Source organism: Lissotriton helveticus, chromosome 3_1 (assembly GCF_964261635.1).
Source record: "Lissotriton helveticus chromosome 3_1, aLisHel1.1, whole genome shotgun sequence".
Classification (NCBI taxonomy): domain Eukaryota; kingdom Metazoa; phylum Chordata; class Amphibia; order Caudata; family Salamandridae; genus Lissotriton; species Lissotriton helveticus.
Window position 1 is genome coordinate 277,359,556 of NC_136061.1, and position 16,664 is coordinate 277,376,219.

General features: G+C 42.7%; 1 protein-coding gene across 2 annotated transcripts in view; it reads right to left on the reverse strand.

The window, feature by feature from the left end:
* Nucleotides 1-1,942: 1,942 nt before the first annotated feature.
* The window catches only part of APPBP2 (amyloid beta precursor protein binding protein 2), a 422,870-nt gene continuing 408,148 nt past the window's right edge, over nt 1,943-16,664 (reverse strand). For both annotated transcript variants that reach the window (XM_078679805.1, XM_078679806.1), the window contains one exon: nt 1,943-6,856. In XM_078679805.1, the coding sequence (XP_078535931.1) occupies nt 6,603-6,856 (254 nt within the window). In that variant the 3' untranslated portion in view covers nt 1,943-6,602. The remainder of the gene's footprint in view (nt 6,857-16,664) is intronic.

Sequence of the window (16,664 nt, forward strand, 5' to 3'; positions counted from 1 at the left end):
AACGGATCAGATCCTGCCTCCTCGGGTTCTTCCTGTCCTTCTTCCCCACTCAATACTGGCAGAGCGCTTAAGAGGTGCGAAACAATTGGAGAGTGTAATAGAGGGATCCACGGCCTCCTCAACCTCCTCTATCATGACACTGGAGCCACCCCGCGTGTCAAGGTCCAGGTTGCCCTGGGTGTTAGCCATGAAATAAGTCCTAAGTGAGGGGGCTACTTTTATGGGGACGAAACTCTTTGTTTTCTTTTGACTTTTTGCGTGCGTAAGCTTGCCTGATTTACTAGCCAGCTTATTGGCTTTATTCACTACCTGCCTCTGTTTTACTGTTTGCCTGGCTTGACCCTGCTCGTTCCCCGTAGCTTGGTGTTGCTGTGTTGTCTGGTCCCCCCCTAAGAAGTTACGTGACCTTAATTTATACCGTCTCCCCGAGACGGTTCAGTATAAGAGGTGGGAGGAGGATTAAGAGTACTGGGGGTAGAGATAGGACCTGCACTGGCTGCACTGCACTGCACTGCGATGTCAGATTTTGATGTATATACCTGTCCTTCGCCCCCTACTGCTTTTCGTGGAGTTAGCGGATGGGAAGGATTGGGGCAAGCTACCTCCATGGGACAAAGATGTGATACATATCCCGCTTTTAAAGATTGGTTGCGATGCCCCAGGAGATAAGATGGGGAATCAAGAACCGACTGAGAAGACTGAAACAATCCTAACAGTCTGATAGGTTCTGCACCTAGGTGGGAACAGGAGTCCTGGCTTAACCTGAGCTTACCCTTACCAGGAGTAATGTGGACAGCGACCCTGAGCTGGCCCAGGCTATAGAGAATATCTCCCCCTAATATGTTACAGCGAGCACGACGAAGCTCCACCAGAGCCCCAGCGGCTCTATGGAACGCAACCACCGGGTTTTCAAGCATCAAGCTAGACTGGAACAAGGGTGGTACGGTTAATAGTGATGCAGTGCAAAAGTTCAGGCGAACTTCCCCTGATCATGCGATTTTGTATTATATTGCTCAAGATGAAGTGAGTCCAATCCTGCCCCCACAAAAAAAAAAAAACAACCACTAGTCAGCAAGTTTTTTTTTTCCCACTATGTTTTTTCAGGGAGTCAGTCCAGCCAATTCATCGTTCGCTCAGTCCAACCCGCTTGGTCTTTCCCTTCCCCCACCCCCTCCCGACCAACCTTACGGTCTTCAGGGGCAGCTTTCACGACCCTCTGAGGTTTTCCCCGCAGGCAGGCAGCAAAACGAAACAGCACTGCCGCTGGGACGCCCCCCAATTGGCTCCGGACATTCCCCGAAGGCTGCGCTAAAACGCTGTCAACTTGTGCAGGGAGGATGCGAGAGAACAACCTCAAAGGTAGCGTGCGGCGTGTGTGAACTCGCAGCGCCGCGGTCCCGGGAGAGAGGATGATCTGCGCCTCGGCCTATGATCTCAGGGCAGCACAGGTCTCAACAATGAGCGGGGGGTAGGATGGCATCTCAAAAATCAGAGGCGATGCAGCTCAGGACTCGCGGCCGGCACCTAGCTGGCCGCCATGTTCCCCCACGAGACCTCAGGTAATGTACCCTCGTGAGAGAAAGATAAAAAATTCACATTTTTCAGAATAGATTTTATCTCACTAAGAGTGATCCATGTCCCAGCACATGCACCGGAAAAGTTTAAGTTTATCACCGGGAAACTTTAAGTTTATCAGCGAAGATCCCCAGACAGACAAACTGTACCAAACTAGCTTTCCACACATTCACTACCTAGATTACTGATGATACATGGTTCCTGGATATGTATTCTTATCAGCAAAGGACAAAACAGATGTAAATTTCCAACTATAAATATTTTGAAATAGGCACATTTAGATTTTATACTACATCTTAGATCAAACAGAGCACTATGTAACTGTGGAGAGCATTATTACAACTCGTAGCAAAGAAAGTGCTGGGAGTGCAGGAACATTATATTTATTAGGTCAATAATGAATCATCAGCAATACAATTACAGAATAGCACAATGCTGGTTACAAACATACTTGGTATGGTGTGATGTTAACAAATGTTGGACAGTATCTGTCTGTGCAAAATACGACATAAAAGATGACTCTGGACATGGAGTACCATCCCCCCTAAAAAAACTAGTAACAATATGTGTTTTCGCGTAAATTACTGTGGCACAAGTTCTGGCTTTTGGTCGTTAAAACCACTGATTATTAAACCCAGAGTAATGCAAAGTATAAAAATAGTACTGACCCTGGTAGTATTCTGTAAAATTCACGCCCAACCTTCAACACAATAAATGTAGATCTAAATTATTACAATATCTATTTCCATAGCAACAGTGCTCCCCTCTGCAGGGACATACAGATTTGAGAATTGTTACCTAAATGGTACCTGTGATAGTTATCCAGTGATCCTACACTGAATCTGTGCACCACAAAGCACGTTTATAGATATCTATGTATTTATTTCTATTTATATATGTTTACCTTCATCTTTAAAATGTACTTGTAAAAAAGTGTGCGCTCAAACAGATTCGCTAAGGCCCCTCATGCTATCGATACCTAGGACTGAAATGGCATTATCAAGAGCTTGAGCACACACACACTTATACACACGCTCAAATATATCAGTCAAAGAACACATTGTTGATGCCTAAGACCATCCTCAAATGTGCTGAAGCAGTAAACTCTAATAAATTTAGCTGGTTCGGTCAACACAAATTTCAATAGGAGCATTTGTTCCATTAAGGACAAGAGTGTCAGATTGTGTGTTTTTCAACTGAACCAACACAGTTTGTGTAATAGCACTTTGAAAATGTTTCACAAACAGAAGTAACAGTTAAAGTTTAATAAGTTAGCCCCTACCATCCCCACATACAAAAAAACAACTAATCGGCACTTAAACATAATGACAAAATAGAGCAGTAAATACACAGTACAACTCATTCCTAATCCCGTAGACCATGAAGCAAGAACACAAAATGTTGCCTAATTTTTTTTTAAAGAAAGCTTTGCACAAATCATGTTCCTGTTTCATGCATTATTGTATGAATACAGCATACTGTCTGTACTGTACCAAGACTTGATGCAGCAATCACTTGTACTGAAGAACAGCACGAATGGCACCTATGGAAATGTCAACCCAATGCATTTATTCCCCCTACCCCATGTGAACTGAAGTAAACAATAAAGTCCAACTTTAACTTGGTAACTCCACGATTTTATCAGGATGTAAAACGTTTAATTTTTAAAACCGTCATTATGGAAACACTTTTGGTGCAAAACACATGAAAACCATTGCGAATACAGACATGAAGCCAATTAAAAAAAGAAACTGCCAGAGGCACACACTACCAAAAAGGTCAATTAACAAGCAGCAAACTGGAGTCAATGTATTGTTTTACAGTTCTGGCATTCTTGTAATATACTGTGACTGATTTGTCTTTCTAAATTGTAGGTCAAAACGCCAATACAAATTAATATTTTCTTTAACAAGAATGTCTAAAGCAGAAAAATAAATGAACAACTGGGAATGAAGGAGGAAATGGACCAGTCTATATTATATGGCAAATAGGGTATTCTGCACATATTCTTCTATTAAATGTAGTACACGTTTGTAATTGCCACTCAGTCGTTAATAAAGCAGACAAAAATAACTTCCGTCTGATGTTCAAATTATAATATGGTTATATATTCGTCCTAAAACGGTTCACAATTTTCCTATTTATCAATTGTGCAACTCCATGATAACCCTCTGTCAATCCTGTTTCAATGTGATGAAAATGCTTTCGCCAATGTGTGTTAGCAGCCTATCCTTCGGTTTTACTTGTAGAAGAAGATTGAGTTTATCTACCCTTATAATTATAAAGAAACTCTGTCGTTGTTGTCAGTTTGTAATTTTTGGTTTATTTTGTGGTTGGATCACTATGTCTCTCTCTATCATACACTTTTTCATCAGGTGGTTTTACATGTACATTGTTGGTACGCTGTGCGTAGCCGACACGTGTTTCCCCCCCAAGCGGCTCGCTAGCCCTGGCCTTTTTGAAGGCTTATTAGATATAAATGTTTCTGTAAATACTTTTTCTTCGCAATCAAAGATTCAAATGATTCTTATAGTTCACAATACAGTTCGGTCGTGGGTTGAATCCCTGTGCTCAATTTGTATCTCTCATAAGCTCTGAAAAAACCCTGGGCTATTGAGCCGCTTAGGGGGCGTAATACGAGTTGTCTGCTCACAGCCTACCAACCATGTACATGTATAACAACCTGATGAAAAAGTGTATAATGGAGACCAAGTGATCCAACCACAAAACAAACGAAAAATTCCAGAGTCAATGACTTTGAGTTTATTTATAATTATAAGGGTAGATACACTCAATCTTCTTCAACAAGTTTGTCAATACAAAGGTCAAGTAGGTCTAAACCTCAAGAAGTGAACTAACACCCCTCTTTCCCCCCCAAGACTATGGATATGTTTTAACAGGAAAGGGGAGTTGGACATTGATGTACACAGTAACTAATACCCTTCTGTTTTAAATGTTAAGTTTACTTATAGACTTCTATAAATGCTATAGTTGCAAAACATGGCGGTGATGTTTAAGCAACAAAATACTCCCTCCTTTGATAAGCTCTGTCCTTTCAATAATTGACAGTATTTTGGTAAAGAGCCATGTAAAGAGGCAACTAAACCTATAAAGCTGAAAGGGTTAATATAGCAACAATACAATGCATCCCTCTTTGTAACATGCAACACATCACTTAAAATTACAATTGGTTTAGTTTTCAAACTAAGGTTTCCCTAAAACCCTGTTAAAAAAAAAAAAAAAGATTCACTAAATATGGAAACAATTAAACCAAGGTGATAAAAATTAGCATCTGAAGAGCATGCACTCCTAAGACCAAAAGGTTGCCTTTTTTAACAAGCCACTTGGGTGGCAGGAAATGGTTTAATAATTTCGAAAATTAAGGTTCTAGGTTTTGAATGCTACCATACCATGTAAAAACAATATCTTGAAACACAGAGCAGCCCCATTTTTGACCACGTTTAGCAACTGCTAGTAAAGTGTTTGAATGTAAAACAAAGTGATCACCTCAAGGCAGACATCTTCCCAGCAGCTGTTAACGTGGGTGCACTTAGTAGGGCTAGCAGAATAAATTATAAAGAAGCCCCCCTTTTCCTACAGCAAATGACTCCTTTACAAAAGCACAGCTCATCACATAAGCAAAGTTTTGTCTTTTAAAACTACTGTTTAGAGGGTAGGCGCAAATGGCTTTCACTCTGAGAAGGATGGTATTAGAAGGAACTATTGGGACAAACACAAAAGGACTGTAAAAAGTGTCATCATGTCCCACACTTCACACAGCTTTAACAGACATCCACTTGCAATTCTCCTGGCCTAACGTAGACAAAACCAGTTCCCATCTACTGGCAACCAAACAAAACTTGCTGCACTACTTTCTTATGCCACATGCAGTAGAAGACTTGGCTGTGATTTAAACAGGCTTTCCTAAAACCTTGTGCAGTTCTTGATGAAGCACTCCGTTTCTGCTTTTCACGAGGTAGCATTGCAATGTCAACATATATTCTTTTAAAATTTCAATATTCCAGATATTACAAATGAAAACTTTTCACAATACAGTATCAACTAATTCTAACAGAGGCAAGAGAATTGTATAAACAGGACACATGTAGCGGGTCCCCTCGTCAACTAGCGACCATCAGCAATCCTTCATTTTGAACTTCGGAGACACACTGCTGCATCTGCCAAAATAGTAAAATCTTCGAGTTTTCTGTTTTGTTTGAAGGGATGAAGAAAAAAGGAGCTTTTAATTAATGGATTGCAGCAACATGTTTAAATTTTTTTTTGTTTAAATATAGTTGGATGCTGCTCATGAAAAGCACATCCACCTACAAAATGTTATATGTCACTTCGTATTCTACAGACAGTAAGTTGACTAAATGTATACTGGTTCTGCTGTTCATGACAAAGAAAAGACATCTACAAACATAGTGGCCTTAACTCAACACTGGCAAAGAATCTCCACAGCCAGACAACACACGTGTCTTCAATAACCAGAAATGTTCAAATGTACTTAGTGCGTGGCTTTGAAAAACATTCCTTTCGCCTATTAGAGCTGTAGATTTTAAGAACCATGTCAATTACAAGCAGCACACAGTATTAAACATTTGCATACAGATAGTCTATTTCTTTTTTTACTTGGCTCAAGTGCTTGGCTCAAGGACGTGAATATATGGACCCTCTATTCATAATAACAATGCAACTCTTTTAAACTCTTTAACAGTTTTATTCAAGGTCTTGACGCAAATGGTGCAGAAAATGAAAAGAACTTGAGAATGCAGATGATCGTCTGGTATTAAGTACGAGTTGAGGACCAAACTCTGATGCACATTCACCCACTGGGACGAATTCTTCCATTCGGGCTTATGATGAATCATGGAAAACCATGGTAGTAATTAAGGAGTCTCCAATGAACTGGGCCAGTGTTTCTATGCAAATTCCAGCCTTGGAAAAAACTACATGGTTCAAGATTTCACAGTAAGATTTGCCCAATAAATTGGGATCGTTGAATTGGTTACTTAACCAAGTAATCAGCAGCGTGGTCCATCCACATTTTGAGACATCAGAAATGACTGGACCACTTCCTCTGTAGAATGTGGGCTCGTATTTACATCCTCCAGTGCATCTGTAACTGAAAACTGACGATCTCGCAACCGGTTCCAATTGGCTAGCACGTTGTGGTACTCAAATACTTTTTCATAATTGCCAATAGAGTTATAAAGTTTAATGAGGCCTCTGTAATCATATTCCAGTCCACTGTAGCCTTCACCAAAAAGTTTCTTCCCTAGTAAACAAAAGAAAAATATGAGTGAAATTGATCTTTTCTATGTACAAACAAAAATGACAAGCCAATATAAAATAACAAAAAATGCCATTTTGATTTGCTTTCTATTTTCCTGGGTACTCATTTTATCTGCTAATATTTTACCAGGCTACCTATGTAAAAAATGCAGTGAGAAAATCCACATGAATTTACCGTAAAAAGTGATTAATGGTGTGTGTAATTCTTGCTCTACCTCCCAACAAAAATATACAGGAGTCGTTGGACACAGAGGATCAGAAAAGAAGCTCTAAAAACAAATGCTATTATGTTTTTGGAGTTCCCTTACATGACTGCTGCTACACACTATACCACTCATGCATCACCAACCGTCCCCTACCACTTTCTACATGGAGTTTCCCGACATGCATGGATGTTATGTATCCTACGCTTACTAAAGGCATAGCCAGATGGGTGTTATGATGGCGGGAGAGGAAGGATAGAATACTGGAATCACCATTAAGAAAAGCCATGCCTTCTCTGCCATCCTGTTTAAAGCTGAGTACAAAGCCCTATAGGAAATAGCAATTGGCTCATCAGGATTCAAGCAATCAAGTTCTAGGCCAAACGTCACACCTTTTCGGGGTAAATCAAGTGAATAATAGATGCAAGAATAGACACAAACAAATTGGCTGATATTGCAGTCTTACAAATGTCTACATTGGCAATGGGTCTATGGAAACAACCAATACCATCTATACTTCGTGAAATGAGCTAGAAGTTAGAAGAACCTTAAGTCCTTTAAAGAGATATGAATTTAAAAAGCAAGAGACTATCCACAGGACAGTAAATTCATTGGCAGTATTAAAGCCCGAAAAACACCACCAGAAGACAGTGTACATTTCCACAATCTCAGTAATTTCCTGAGATGAACTCTAGTAAAACTTTACAACTAAAGGACGGAACTCTCTGAAGGATAACTTTGTCCTAGTGGAAAACAATTTCAAGTGTTTAAAGCCAGTCATTTTTTCCGGCCAATATGATTGTTAATATGTAAGCAACATTTTAGCTTATCAACTTAATGTCACACAAGGCCATCATCTTAACGTTTTTCATCAGGAGAGGACCTGTAAATTGTGAAATATCCCTTTCCAAAATCTTGCCGCAACTCTACTTCCACAACTTTAGAAAGGTGGGAGGTTTGCATGTGAATCTACAACATTACAAAGTTCACTTCAAGTGTGACGGGTAACGTTTCCCAGTTACGGCAAGTGTTTTGGAAGCTCACATGCTGTGCATAAACTAAAGAGCAGTAACTCCGACATTTAAAGCAGTGATTGGAGGGAAGATTTTGAAGACCTACTTGTGCCTTTTTCTTTGCCTGAATGTTCACACATGTTACTTGGATGTGATGTGTGGCGTTACAACCAAGTTAACACTTTGCAAATGATCAGTAATATAATATTGCCTAGAGATGCCATTGTTGCTCCTTTTGTCAAAGTGAATACGCATCGGGTGCGCAAGTGTTTGCGAATTTGACTTGGGCATTGCACAGTTGACAACATCATGAAATATCTGCTTATGAAATAGAACTGCTTCCGTGTGGTGAAGAGAAAGCAACTAATAACTATTAGTGAATGAGTCCTACGAAGGTATTACATAAGTGTCCTTTGAACAGCCAAAGTGTGTAAGAACCTCTCAGGAATAGTTTCTGGACTGCATGAAAATCTAGGCAATTAAATGGTTTGGTTAATGATAGAAAATATGGGTGTGTTTGCAAACATGCCTATCCTTGTGGTTTTCATACTAAGGTTCCTGTATAGGGAGGGGCTATAATTCACTAACTCTACACAGGAAAGTAAGTTCCACTAAAAAATATGACCTTCCATGTGAGGTGTTGGTTAAAAAAGAGCTCCCAGGAGCCATATATGAACAATGTTCCAATCCCAAAAAGTAGCTTGTAAAGAACTAGGTGAGAAGCTTTTTTAGAACCTGAATTGCAGACACCTTAAAAGTGCGAGTGATGCTGTCTGTAATGAGGAAAACGTACTATAACAGAAGCATATGATTAGGGGATATATTAGGAGAGAGGATGTAGCCTTACCGTTAGAGCGGTCGACTTCGAACCTGGGGAACTAGGTTCAAGTCTCAACATCCTGTGATTCTGGTCAAATCACAATCTCCCCATGACTAACAAAAATGAATGTATCCATCTGTAACGAAACTGGAGCTCACGTAAAGCGCTCTGATACCTGATATCTTCGGGACTACTTTGTGCTATATTAAACTCTCTAAAAAAAAAATTAAAAAAAATATATATATATATATATACCACACCACATATAGCGTCTTGCGGCCGGCTGCTCGCGCAGCCAATGCTTGTTCTACCAGGAGGTCATGCTTGTAGTAAATCTACGAAATAAGATCTGTGCGCAAAGAGTAGTCAGGAACTCGACTACTGAAAGCGCTTTGGACGTCTTGTCGGGGGTATAAGGTGCTGTAGCAGTGTTTCAATGCATGTCCGATTCTCAGTGTAAATATTGTGCGGTCTCCTGCAGACAGCAAACGCGTCAAGCTAGATCAGCTTACATCTACCGCCTGATTGATGGTTTTTTCATCAAATACCAGGTACTGTCCGATTCAGTGGAATTCCGTCCTTCTCAAAGCAGCCTAGGCTGCTCATTTATAATGTCTTTCCTATCCAATCACCTCTCCTTCCAAACAGCTCCTCTGGTTGGGTAACTGCAGGCGGTGAAAATGAGAACGGATTAATGTGTTGACGGATATTGTTATAAACAGTTACAGTCGGGTACCCTTGCTTCTGACTGTGCCCATCTTCTTTTTTACCTGTCTTTCACCACCTGTCTTTCACCACCTGTGCCAACTTTGCAAGTGGAAATAGGTGACGATACGCTTCTCGTGACTTGAGTCATGGGGAGCGCTGCAATGGCAATTGAACTGGGTAGATACTAACTTGCTTTTTGATAAAAACTGTTCCCTTAATGTTATTTGTCTAGCATACAATTTCTTCGCTATTCATGCCCAGTAAAACCATTTGATGCTGTGATTTATTATTTTTTTTTTTTTGCTGGCTTCAGTCAGATGCACGCTCCAGTCCCGAGATTAAAGGGGCTGCGGAGTGCGGACATTCATCAGCCCTCCAATTCACAGGAGACTCTGTGGGGCTCTCCTGGGCCAAATTACCACCTCCAGGAGGGACTCGGGGTTGTCAGGCGCAACAGTCCTTCTTAATTAAAGGCCACACAGCTTCTATAAACTCGGGGAAAAGATAACCCTAGCAGTTTATAACCAAGAAGCCAACACCCCAATCTCTGTTGTCAATACACAGCCACAGAGTAAAATGCTTTTTTGTGCAGCCTCTTGTGGTATTTTCTTAAAGCAGATGAAAAAGAACAACCCATTTATTCACTGTAAAGTTTTTCTAAAGCGCTATAGACCTTGGACGACTGACAGTGCACTTAGAAACGAAGGGTCATAAGATAAGAAATTGCACAGCGTCTGAAAGCGCTCGAGAAATTACACATACATAAGTGCGAGCTATATATGTTTGTGGTTGGCATCAGTGCAGCCCTCATGCATTTAAAATATGCATATGTTTGTAGTCTGCCTTGATTAAGCACATCTGGAGAACAGCAGTACAAAGGTTTTAATGGCAGTGTACTCATGGTCACAGGGGGGCAGTAATCGAAGCAAGGTGTGTTGTTTTTGGGTGTGGGCAGGGGCAGAATATAGTCAGACACTGTGCTGTATAATTGAGTATTGCAAGCGCTTTGAGTCTTCATGAGTGGGGAAGCGCTAGAGAAATATACAGACCCCCTCACAGACCCCCTACCTGCTAATGCAGTAAAAGACTTCACCCCCTTGCTCCTCCCTCTTTGGACCAAAATCATCAACAGCTCCCTTCAACAAGGACTCATCCCAGACTCCCTCAAGGTGGGGCAAGTCACACCTATACTCAAGAAACCCACAGCTGACCCGTCTGACCTGAACAACTACCGGCCTATCACCAATATCCCCACCCTGGCCAAACTGCTGGAGAAATGTGTCCAACTCCAATTAACAAAACACATTGACCAATTTGACCTTCTCAACACTCACCAATCAGGCTTCCGAGCGAAACATAGCACGGAAACAGCTATGACACACATAATTGATGACGCCCTCCAAATCCTTGACCGCAATGATTCCTGCCTCCTCATCCTTCTTGACCTATCGTCAGCTTTTGACACGGTCAAGCATGAGAACTTATTGGAGCTGCTAAGCACTAGAATGGGTCTTTCGGGAACTGTTCTCAAATGGTTTTCTTCTTTCCTTCATAACCGGTCGCAGAAGTTCAAGATCGACAATGTGCTATCTAAACCAGTGCCTGCAGATCTAGGTGTCCCACAAGGATCCTCCTTCTCCCCCACACTGTTCAACCTCGTCATGGAACCACTCGCCACCTTGCTCCAAGCATCCAATGTTCAATTCCATATGTACGCCGATGACACACAACTTTACCTAAAGCTACAATCCCCGGAAGATATCAAACTACTGAATTCCACACTTAGCAACACTCAATCCTGGTTGGCCGTTAATCACCTCAAACTAAATGCGCTGAAAACTGAGTTCCTACTCATCTCACCCCCGGCGAAAACTTCCACCACCCAAACGTGGCTCAATAACCTAACAGCACTCAATGTCCAACCTACTATCGTGGACTCAGCGAAATCCCTAGGCATCACAGTTGACGCCAAGCTCAACATGCAACAACACGTTAGCAAAGCCACAAAAGGGGCTAATTTCCAAATCAACACACTGAGGAAACTCAAACCCTTCCTCCCTGCCAAAGACTTCCAAACTGCTGTACAAGCTTTAGTCATCCCTCGCATAGACTACGGAATTGTGGCCCTCAGCGGACTCCCGCTATCCACAACAGCACCCCTAAGAGCCTCCCTGAACGCTGCCGCGAGACTCATTACTGGCTCAAGAAAACATTCGCCTATTTCCCCAGACTTAAAATCTCTAAAATGGCTGCCTTTTGAAGCCAGAATACAGCTAAAAATTGCAATAATGACACACTCGGCCGTGCACCACAAAGCACCCAACTACCTCGCGCAAAAGCTGTCTATTTCAGGAGGGTCGAGATCCAATCGTAGTACAAAAAATCTACTTCTGAAACCTAGTAGATTCCGGAAAGAAAAAACATACAAGCGCTCCTTCTCAGGAATGGCACCCAGGATTTGGAATGCGCTCCCTCCGGAAACCAGGCTTATCTCCTCCACTGCACTCTTCAAGAAAGAGGTGAAAAGAATCCTTCTGGCCAAGATCTCCTGAACCTTACAGAGACTGGATCTGAGTCTCTGCATCGCGCTGTATCACTGATCACCTTGCCCTTTGGCGCTATCCTCCTACCTAGGGGGTCACTACTACGCTATTCTCTTTCTAACGACCAATATATGCTACGCTTTGTTGTATTTATATTACTTGTTTACCTGACTGTATTTTGATATGTTTCTGTACATTATTGTTAGCTTCTATGTTTAGTGATTACTATATTGCTCCCATTATATTGTTCATTCCTGTTGCCCTTGCCCCTGTCTCTGTGAAGCGCTCTGATATCTGTAAGGATCTTGTTCGCGCTATATAAAACTTTGAATAAATAAATAAATATAATACTACTACCAACATCTATTGCATAGCACTTTCTACAGCCCATTGTACTTGCAATCATCAGTGTGTGGCGTTATTCCACGTGGCTTTTGCTGAGTAAGAAAACAAGTTACTTACCTGTAACTTCAGTTATCCAGTATTGGTATCTTTCATAGATTCACATGCCTGAATCATTCCCCGTCGTCGAGGCGGGAGTCCCACGGTAAATAAAAAAGCAGTGCCAAAAGCACTTTGCAGTAGTAGGCCCTAGAAAAAAGGCCTGAGGCCTATATTATAGTAGCCTATCTACCTCCTTATGCTAAAAGACCCAAAGTCTTTGCTCCAACCAATCAGCTCACAGCACCCTCTAGAACCTTCCCTGCAGAGCCAGCTCTCCTCAGATTTTCGTAGCACAAGTGGGAACAAGTATCCCAAACTTAGAGAACTGACTCTCCGGGGAGGAGGGTGGGTTGCATGTGAATCTATGAAAGATACCAATACTGGATAACTGAAGTTACAGGTAAGTAACTTGTTTTCTTATCCAGTATTGGGGTATCTTTCATAGATTCACATGCCTGAATCAGAATAGCAAGCAGTAAGCCAGGCAAAGTCGGTTGCGGATGGTGGGAGACTTATTGCAGTGCACCCCCATGAGTGTATCGTCAACAACCAACAAACGCTTAGAGATTGAACCATTACTACATCACGTTCAAGTTCAACATTGACATTACGCATTTTCTTTCTGGAAAGAAATCTTAGGCATCATACAACAAAAACACAACATGTTAAATGCTTTCATATATATATAAATACAATCTAATAAAAGCATATACTTTAAATGAAATAAGTGAACATCAGTACCTGAACATTCTCCTTATGGAAACAGGTGACGTAAAACAGCTTGACCTACTGCCGCATCATCCTGATTTGCTGATTGTAGGCAGTAGTGTCTTGTAAACGTGTGGACATTCTTCCATGTCGCAGCACGGCAAATGTTCTCAAGCGTCACTCCTGCAAATAAAGCCGCAGACGCTGCTACAGCTCTTGTGGAGTGAGATCGAACAGACCTTGTCAATGGTCGATTAGCCTTGACGTGGCAGAATTGAATCGCGGATGCGATCCATCTTGAAATTGTGGCTTTAGTGACCGCTTTCCCCAAAGTATTTTGACCATAAGCCACAAACAATTGATCTGATCTTCTCAAAGTTTTGGTTCTCTGAAGATAGAATTTTAAGCATCTCTTGATGTCTAAAGAATGCAATGTCTTTTCAGCCGGGGTTGACGGGTTTGGAAAGAAAACTTTCAGCTTGACAGGTTCATTTAAATGAAACTGGGAAGGCACTTTCGGTATGAATGTTGGATTTGTTCGTAAAGTGACATAGTCCTGGGAGAAATGCAAAAAGGGCTCCTTTATAGTGAAAGCTTGAATTTCTCCCACTCTTCTTGCGGAAGTTAGCGCCAATAATAAAGCAACCTTCCATGTTAAGAACTTTAGGTCGGCTCTATGGATAGGCTCGAACGGATGTTTCATCAGTTGTGATAGAACCGTGTTGAGCTCCCATTCCGGTGGTGAGGGCTTGACTGGTGGATAAGCCCGGAACAGACCTCTCATAAATTGCTTGATTAGCGATGAAGAGCAGAGTGACTGAGCATTGGTCCTCTTTCTGTACCTGGATAAAGCCGCTAAGTGGACCTTTATTGATGAAAAAGAAAGGCCAGATTGCGCTAAGTGTAACAAATAGGGCAATATCTTTTCTGCCGATGCCTCTATAGGGTGCAAAGCACTAGAGATGCACCATGCGCAAAAACGCTTCCACTTGAGACGATAAGTCTTTAATGTACTCTGGGCTCTTGCCTTCTCTAGAATGTCCCGGCATTCCTGAGGAATTTGAAGATGCTCAAATTCTAAGAAGTTAGGAGCCATGCGTGCAATTTCAGTGATTGAGGATCTGGGTGAAGTACCTGACCCTCGTTGCGTGATAGTAGCTTCGGAACTACCCGCAGCTTGATCGGTGGCTCCTGAGAAAGTAGCATGAGTTCCTGAAACCAATACTGGCGAGGCCACTTGGGAGCAATGAGGAGAAGGCGACAACTCTCCACTTTCATTTTGCGCACCACTCGTGGAATCAGAGGGATCGGAGGGAAAGCGTATGCATATGTCCCTGACCATCGCATCGAAAGGGCATTCCCCCTTGACCCCTGTTGAGGATACCTGCTGGCGTAGAACCGGCATTTCTTGTTCTGTTGGGTCGCAAATAGGTCCAACCTGGGTTTGCCCCATCTCTGAAACACATAATTCAACTGGCCGTTGTCCAGTTCCCACTCGTGGCACTCTGACAAAGTTCTGCTCAGTTTGTCTGCCAAGGTGTTGTAGAGGCCTCTGACATGCTCCACTTTGAGGGTTATGTTGTGAACTGTTAACCACCTCCATAGCTCTTGGGCTTGTTTGGATAGTGTTGCCGATCTCGTTCCTCCCTGCTTGTTGATATAAAACATGCTTGTGGTGTTGTCCGTTCTGACTAAGACCGAGGATCCCACTATCCTGGGGAGGAACGCTTGAAGAGACAGACAAATGGCTTTCAGCTCTAGGCTGTTGATGTGGCATCTCTTGTCTTGCTGAGACCATCGTCCCTGCACTTGCAGTTCCTGGAGGTGACCACCCCAACCCTCCATGGACGCATCCGTTGTAAGAATAAAATCCGGAGGATTCTGCAAGAATGGAAGCCCCTGCTCCAGATTGCTGATCTGAGACCACCATTGGAGTGCGTGTACCATCCTGTTGGTGACTGTGATGGTGTCCTCGAATGAACCTGTCGCTTGATGCCATTGACAGTTTAGCTCCTCTTGCAGCGGTCGCATCTTTAGACGCACTAATGGAATGAGGTTGATGGCTGAAGAACACATCCCCAGAAGTGATGCATATAGGCGAACTGAAAGTGACTTTCTTCTTGCCAGCTTTCTGGCTAACACCTGCAGACGGAGTTGTCTCTCTCGAGACAAGGATGCCTTGCATTCCACCGTGTCTAGGCAAGCTCCTAGGAACAACAGGCTTTGTTCCGGATGCATCTGAGACTTGGTTTTGTTGATTGTGAGGCCTAGCGATGCGAAGAGATTGCAGCATGCAGTAATGTCGGCTCTCACTTTGGCTTCTGATGGACCTTTGACTAGCCAGTCGTCCAAATACGGGAAGACCTGCACTTTTGCTGCCCGAAGAGCTGCTGCCACCGGGGCCAGGCACTTCGTGAAAATCCTTGGGGCCGACTTGAGGCCGAATGGGAGAACTTTGAATTGATAATGGGCGCCTGCCACAGTGAAACGGAGGTACTTCCGATGGTTTGGGTGGATTGGGATGTGGAAGTATGCGTCTTCCATGTCCAAGGAGGCCATGTAATCTCCCTCGTTGAGGCAACTGAGAATGTCCGAGAGGGTGACCATTCGAAATCCCTGCTTCTTGAGATATTTGTTCAGATTGCGCAGGTCTAGGATCGGTCGCCATTCCCCGGTTTTCTTTTTTATGAGGAAAAAACGGGAATAGAAACCCGTCCCTCTCTGATGGATTGGAACCTTTTCTACTGCGTTCTTGAGTAGCATAGCTTGAACCTCCTTGAACAATAAGTGAAGACGAGGGGGAGGGGGGCCCCTGGGCGGAGTTGGTGGAGGTTTGGTGATGAACTCTAGGGTGTGACCATGTTGGATCAAGTCTAACACCCACCGATCCGATGTTATATTCTGCCATTGTTGTTGAAAAGCAGATATTTTCGCGCCCACGGGAAGGTAAGGGGTTGGAGGCGGCGCCCAATTGCTCTCACTGTTTCTTGTGACTGTCTCGTCCTTGGTTGTTTGCGCGCCTTCTTCCTCCTTGACGAGAGAAACCAGCCGATCCAGATTGTCTGTAAGAAGACTGGTAGTTTTGACGGTATTGTGGTTGATACTGTCTGCCTTGTTGGTAATAACTTCCCCTGGAAGAATAACCTCGTCCTCTAGCTCCTCTGAACGAACCTCTTTTATATTGTAAGGATCCTAGCGACTTTGCGGTATCCGTGTCAGTTTTAATCGTCTGGAGAGCCTCATCGACATGTTTACCAAAGAGAGACTTTCCGTCATAAGCCATGTCCAGAATTTTCAACTGAACCTCCGGACGAAACGTAGTGGCTTTTAACCACCCTTGACGTCTCAGGAC